Source organism: Ochotona curzoniae, unplaced genomic scaffold (assembly GCF_017591425.1).
Source record: "Ochotona curzoniae isolate NIBS_2020 unplaced genomic scaffold, NIBS_Ocur_1.0 contig_430, whole genome shotgun sequence".
Taxonomy (NCBI): domain Eukaryota; kingdom Metazoa; phylum Chordata; class Mammalia; order Lagomorpha; family Ochotonidae; genus Ochotona; species Ochotona curzoniae.
The window spans coordinates 14,989,419-14,996,652 of NW_024466219.1; the positions used below are offsets into that span (position 1 = coordinate 14,989,419).

Here is a 7,234-nt window from a genome sequence, read left to right on the forward strand (position 1 = left end):
TTTGTCAGAGGGCTGCTAGGTGGAGTGTTAGGCTCCAGGAGCGAGACCACATGAGATAGCTGCGGCTTTCTCTCATCCCACCTCCTCACGTGCCCCACAAGATCACTCATGCCTTTGCTTCCGGCTTCCCTGCCAGCTTACACCAACAACCAGGCAGATATCGCCACGCAGGGCTGGTTCATCGGACTCATGTGTGCCATCGCCCTCCTGGTGCTGATCCTGCTCATCGTCTGCTTCATCAAGAGGAGTCGCGGCGGCAAGTACCCAGGTGAGCTGGGAAGTACCCGGGTGAGCTAAGAGACATGTATGCCCATGACCAGGTAAGCTGGGAGGGGCAGTATCCAGGTAAGCCAGGGGACAGCACCCATGTGAGCCGGGGCAAAGCACCCAGGTGAGCTCAGGGGGCAGTATCCAGGTAAGCCAAGGGACAGTAGCCATGTGAGCTCTGGGGGCAATAACCCAGGTGAGCCAAGCAAGGGTCAGGAACCCAAATGACTCAAGGGACAGTATCCAGGTGAGCTAGGGAAAGTACCTAGCTGAGCCAGGGAAAGTACCCAGCTGAGCCATGGATCAGTACCAAGGTAAGCTGGATCAGGAAGTATCCAGGTGAACCCAGGAACAGATACCCAGATTAGCAACAGGCATCTCTCTTGGGGGTGCCATGCCAGCCAGCACCAAGGAACTACTGTGTCCCTTGGTAGGCTTGTGGCGCGTCCTCCTGCTGCTGCTCTGGGTGTCTTTGGGCTGCCAGCAAGCCTGTGAGTGTGTTCAGCTTGCTTGAGTTGGAGGAGGGCACCCCCCATCCCAGCAGGTGCAGGGGGCACAGCAAGAAGTCCACCTCAGGGAGGAAGGAGCTTCCCTCCCCAGGACCCACTGCCCATCTGCTCACTGCCTGGGCTTTCCCAGCCTGCATCCCATTAGAGTATCCTGGGGAGGGAAAAGGCATGTCTGTGTGTCAGACCAGGGAAGAGAAGCACTTAGACACAGGGACACAACATGCAAGGCTGCAGATGAGGGTGCAGAGTCCTAGACCCTTCTACTCACACAGGGGCAGGCAGAGAATAGGGCTGGGGGATGTGAGATGGGGGTGCCCCTTTAAAGGGTTTTGGGCTCCCCTGGAGTCCCAGAGGCATTTTTCTCCTCCAGAGCTTGCCTGCAGCCAGACACGCCAAGGCCAAGGAGCTCGGCCTCTGGTGTCTGGTGTCCAGAGCCCTCTTCTGTTGCAGGGCAGGGTGGGGAGGGTGACAGGAGACAGGAGAGCAGATGCCTCAGAGTGTAGCTCTTGCTGCTCCCCGTGAGAGCCCCATCACCCAACCCCAGCCCTACTGGAACCCAGCATGAAGGAAGTGGAGGGGATGAGAATGTCTGCTCCATGTCCTTTCCTGCTGCTCCTCCGGGAACTCTGGGATTCTAAAACCCTCGCCTCTGCTTGCATCAGAGAGTGTGGAAGATCAGGAGCCCTTGCCAGCCAGGGCCATTTGCTTTCACCTTGTCATGCTGGGTCGTTTATGGTGGTTTTTCTTCTGCAAAAGAGAAAGTCGGGGTCCAGGAGCAGGCAGCCTCCGTCTGCCACTAGCACAAAGGTAGACCCAGTGAGTTCATGCGCATGCTGGGTGGATCTTAGCTTCTGGAGGAACTTGTCAGATAGCCCTCTGAGCCTGTCTTGGCCCCTTCCATAAAGTGCCCCATTCCAGAAAGTTCTTCACAGCTAAGCTGCTTCCCTTCAGCTACAGGGTAAGCCCTAGCATGTTACAAAGTTGAGTGACCCATCACTGATGTGTTCTTCACATCTGAAGACCTCAGTTTGCCACACCTGAAATTGAGGTGACTTTCTTGCCCTGTGCCCACCACATACCAGCCTCTGGACCAGGTGACAGGGAGCCGAGGAGAAAAGAGCTTTCTCCCCAAGGACATAGCAAGCAGCAGAGAGCACAGCAAGCAAGGCCTCCTCTGGGCTCAAACATCACAGAAGAGCGGGTACAGGAAGGGGAGATGCCAGCAGGAAGGCATGCCACACACACACACACACACACACACACAGGCCTCAGGGAATGAGCTGCTTCTGTTGCAGACCTGCAAAATGCACACAAATCATTCTGGTTTTGAGCAGAAGGAAAATGTGTGAACAGAAGAGGATGTGTCTTTGGCAAAGAATGGATCCTGGAGTTTGGGGAAGGCACTGGGGTGGGGGTGAGATTGCAGCTGTGAATGGAGCTGCAAGAAGAGGAGAGCGGGGAGGAGGCAGGAGGAGTGGGCAGCTGGTTGAGTGTGGGAAGCCAGCACCAGGGAGTAGGGGCCAGGCCGGGCCTCTTACATTCCGCTGCACCCTGGACGGCGGGCACCTGCTCTCTCCTTACTTGCCCTGTGTCTCTGCTTCTCTTGCTGACCAAGTGCGAGAGAAGAAGGATGTTCCTCTTGGCCCCGAGGACCCCAAAGAAGAGGATGGTTCCTTCGACTACAGGTGCGTGAGTTCCACCCTTCCCTGTGTCCATGTGCCAGCACACTGTCCCTTCTGCCCCTCTGGTGGTACCATGGCAAGGGTTGCAGGTACCCTTACACCATCTGTTTGTTCTGTGGCATTCATTCAATCCACTGGCCACCTCAAATATAATAAGCTCCTGCTTTATAGCCTTCCACCTTTTTACTGTGAAAATGAGCCCTCAGCCTCTTTTGCTGCGATCCCCTCTGCCTCAGGCCTCCCCTTTGCCCACACCCCCAACTTGGAAGTGACATTCCAGAAGGCAGCGTGGTCTTAAAACCTCCAGATGTGAATGGCAGGAGTGGGGTGGGGGAGTGGATCCTGGGCCTTTTCCTCCTGAACCTGGGGCTATCTCTGAGTGCAGGGCAGCCATAGGCCTTGGAGAGGCATCTCTTGGGGCAGGAAGCTTGTGGCTCAGGTGCCAAACACCTTCTAGCGGGGGTCTAGGAGGGGGGCAGTCTCTGTCTCTCTCCCCTCTGTCTGCCCCCAGACCCCTAATGGTCTCTTGGAGGCAAGACTGACAGGTGGCAGGACGAGGGCACCTCTAATTATTCAAATCCACTTAGATCTATCCTTTCCAGACCAGACTCCCGTGCCCCACAAGAGCTTGGCCGAACCCCTCCCCTGACTGGGGCACCTCTGCACTTGGCCTAGTGTTTGCAAATAGGATAGGGATCCCCCCACATTGTATAACACAGTCTCAAAAGCCTGCAGGAGAGTAGAGACCCTGGTAGCTTCTTTCTACCCTCTAGCACCCTGTGTGTTTCCCGGACAGCCACCTCTTCTGCTCTTGCTATTAGGTGGGGACACACAGCCTGCCTTAGATGGTCAGCCAGCCAGCAGTTTTCTGCGTACCGGGAAGGACCCAGTGTGAGCAGGGGAGGATGCGTTGTGACTGCTCAGGCTGCCAGGAACCACTGTGGTCCCACCTGCGGGGACCGAGACTCCTGCTGCTGCTTTGGGCTGCCTCCCGCCTGGGAGTACGCCTCCCCACTACAGGGCAGCTGGCAGCACCTGGTCTCCCTCTGAACCTAAAGGGCAGACAGAGTTTTCCTGGAAGGAGGGGCACAGTGCCAGAGAAGATGCTGGCATGGTGTGAGAGGGGCAGCCCCGATCTCCTGGGGAGCACAGCTAACATCCCAACTTGCGGGGGTCTGTGCCCAGGACCTGGTTCCTTCTTATGCAGCAGGCCTCCCAGCTCACCCCACTTGTGAGTGTTGCTAAACAACACCCCAAATTCATTAGAAGCATTGTTATAGGACCCCCAAACTGGAGTCTCCTTACCTGACATGCAGAAAGCTGAGTGGTGGAAGAATAGAGATGCTTATTGCAAAACTCTGAGCAAGGACCTGGGCAGTTATTGCTTAATTCCCAGGCTCCCTAAATAATCAGGGGTAAAAAAGTTTTGATGCATTAGAATTGGTACTGATGTGTGTGGTCCAGGTTCCTGGTTAGTCTGTGGTGTTCACGACCTGCCTTGGATTGGTCAGTGATGCTGTGCTCTTTAGGGAATTTATGATGGCCAAGTGGGCTCCTGGGCTGGGGTGGGGTGCAGTTACATGAAAGTGGAAGTCCCCTTCTTCCCCAGACATGGCATTACCCTGCCTGCACCTGGCACTGCCCTAAATGAACCACCCATGACCAAGCTGGACAACAGTTTTATCCATGGGAGAAACAGATGACTTTTTGAGTGCTGTGATTAGAACCAGCTGTGCCACTCCCTCAGTTCAGAGACTCCCTCTTGGTAAAGCAACAGCAAGCACGCCTTGGGCTGTGAAGGAAGACAGAGGCTGGGTCCTGCCTTCTCATACAGAAGTTCCTTCATTATAGGAGGGGCTTAAAAAAGGACCTTGGCACCTCACTAGGGGGCTGGGAAGGATCTAGGGCACTTATTGGCGTGTCCCACCCCACCCCCTGATGCTGCTGCCTGCACACTCTTTCACCTGCTAGATCCCAGCATCTGCTTATGATACACCCAGTATCGGAAACAGCAGGAAGGCTGAGAGGCCAAAACATGGGGGCAGCTTCATCCTTTTGTCAAGGGCAAAGCCTTGCCCCAGGAGCCTCAGGTCATGAAAGGTCATGGCTGACCCAGGCATCCTTGACAGCACACTAAGGCCAGGCCATAGAACCTCTAAAAGAAGGCCCAGAAATCCCCACCCCAGCTGCAACTCACAGTCTGTGACCATGCCTCTCCCCACCTCCTCCATGGTGGTCCAGCCTCATGGAGGGGACCCTTGCCCAGCAACCCCCCAAAGTATGGGCTCCAGGCTCTGCTCTGTGTGACCCGGCACTTGGCTTTGGAGGACACACCAGGTACTTGGACCCTCAGTTTCCCCTTTGTGCACCGTGTGTGATGGGCAGGGGCTGGCCTCTTGATTGTATGTCTCTCTGTGGCCAGTGATGAGGACAACAAGCCCCTGCAGGGAAGCCAGACGTCCCTGGACGGCACCATCAAGCAGCAGGAGAGCGATGACAGCCTGGTGGACTACGGCGAGGGTGGGGAGGGCCAGTTCAACGAGGACGGCTCCTTCATCGGCCAGTACACGGTCAAAAAGGACAAGGACGAGACAGAGGGCAACGAAAGCTCGGAGGCCACGTCCCCTGTCAATGCCATCTATTCTCTGGCCTAGCGGAGCCCGCCCAGGGCACAGCCACTCACTACTTTGCAAGAGGGAAGAGGGGAGAGAGGGAGATGAAGCCGCTGCAGACCCTACTACACAGCCACCATCACCTTCTGGGACAAGGGTACAGCATGGGAGGGTTCCTGGGGAACCACCCAGCTACCCACATGCTCCCTCCCAATAACCCCCTATATTCCCAGGTACGCCAGTGTGGAAGAGCTCAAACGATGACTAAGCTGGCTGGAGAGGGAACCCCGGGCCCTTTGCCCTTGTCATAGCCACCCTGGACATCCGCCCTGGACCCCACTTCACATTGCCCTCCTTTGACCCCAGCTCCGGCGCTTACCGACTCTGTTGGCTGCGGTACTTCTCACTATGTTGATTTGGGCTTTGTGTGTCTTCTTCCCTTTGGACCACCTGGAGTCTGCATTTCCTTTTCCTATTTGAAGAGGTGTCCCTGGGAGAGAGGGACTAGGTGGCTCCTCCTACCGGAGCAGGTGGAGAGGACAGACAGGAGCCCCAGTATTCATGCCGCCCCCCAGACCAGCCTGGTGACGGCCCAAGGATGCCTCTGCCATGCACTGACCGTTACGACCCTTACGCCTTGGGCCTGGCTGTTACTAAGGGAGCAGGCCTTGACACCCTTCTGAAGACAACAGTATTTTTGGCAGGAAGCTGTGCTGGCTTCCTTGCCTTTCTGTGCAGTTCACTTGGGAGGCGAGTATACCTCTAGCTCCTCCATCTTCCCTCCACCCAGAGAATCCAGGATACAGGCAAACTGCACGAACTCTGCAGTTGGAGGATTGGGAATGTGCTTGGGTGGAGAAGACTGTCCTTGGGGGCCAAACTTCAGGCAGCAGTACATGGTGTTGGCCCCTGGCAAATGGTGCCTGTGTCTAGAGGGTGCTCCTTCCTCCATGCATTGGTCGGTACCTGCAGTGAAACCAGAATGCAGGGAAGGGGAGTGGAGGGTGCCTGCCCACCTGCCAAGGGTCTTGGCTGCTACCCTCAGATGATGGTACCTGGTGCTGCGAAAGCCCTGCTGGTATGTTTGGGGGTGTAAGGCCCTGTCCTGCCCTGCCTTCTTACCCCTAGTCCAGCAGGTAGCCTCGCCTCGGTCAGCTCTGCATGATACTGAGGTTCCTGTTCGACATGGCAGGTGCACGGGGACCAAGCCAGCCAATCCTTTCATGAGGGTATACATGTATCAGGGGACCCCTGAAGTGGCACTGTCTTGACCATGCTGTGATTCCCCTCTGCCCCGGGCTGGGGCTCTCATCAATGCTCTTCGTATGCCTTATGCAGTTCTGGTCTGTCCCCGGAGCTCCCAGGTGCCCAGCCCTTCCCTGCAAAGCCTCGAAGCCTCCAGCGTCTGCCTGTCTTATGTTATTGGTGGGTGGCCTGTGCAATGCCCATGCCCCCTGCCAGGACTGAAGCAGCCACTCATGGGCCCTTACCCTGGGCTGCAAGAAGAGCCGCTCAGACCTACCGTTGCCAGAGTGAAGGTGCTGCCTTCACCATCCCCACCTAATCCTCTTTGAAACCAAAGGTACCCATGACCTTGTGGCCGGCAAGGGAGAAGGGAAGATGTGGAGCCTGCAGGTCTTGAGCTGCTGCCACAGCAGGAGGCTGTTCCAGGAGGATGAATCTGCCCCACCCACCACAAGAAGGGCTCACCCACCAGGGGCACAACTGCTGGGCCCTGGAACCCAGGCAGGACAAGGCTGGTGTCCTTCAGTGGCTTTGTCAAAGCGTCATTTTGCCACATGTTGAAGCCACAATGGTATTAGCAATGCTTGTGTCACTTAATAATCAAGACCATAGACACACACACCGCATCTGCAGAAAAAGGTACCGGAACCCAGTACCCAGAAGTGGTTTGTGAACCCTAGATGCACCACAGCCCTTGGGCCCATGCTACAGCCCTAATGGTGAAAGGGGACAGGGTAAACAGCAGGCAGCTGGGGAGGGAGTTCAGGGTCCTGTCCTCCAGCAGCAGCAATGACACAGCGGGGCATTCCTGCAGCCCCCGCCCAGTGTCACGGAGGGCCTTGACAGCGGGAAGAGTGTGTGGGAGCCAAGCCAATGACTGGCCATTCCAGGATGTAAACTCAGCGCTCTGTTGCTCAGG

At 56.4% G+C, this 7,234-nt stretch overlaps 1 protein-coding gene across 10 annotated transcripts in view; it reads left to right on the forward strand.

The window, feature by feature from the left end:
- The window catches only part of NFASC (neurofascin), a 155,027-nt gene extending 149,551 nt beyond the window's left edge, over window positions 1-5,476 (forward strand). For 9 of the 10 annotated variants that reach the window (XM_040985257.1, XM_040985259.1, XM_040985261.1 and 6 more), the window contains 3 exons: window positions 137-268; window positions 2,392-2,461; window positions 4,881-5,476. In XM_040985257.1, coding sequence (XP_040841191.1) covers window positions 137-268; window positions 2,392-2,461; window positions 4,881-5,112 — 434 coding nt within the window. In that variant the 3' untranslated portion in view covers window positions 5,113-5,476. The remainder of the gene's footprint in view (window positions 1-136; window positions 269-2,391; window positions 2,462-4,880) is intronic. The other variant, XM_040985266.1, reaches the window with a different exon arrangement.
- The last annotated feature ends 1,758 nt before the right edge of the window (window positions 5,477-7,234 follow it).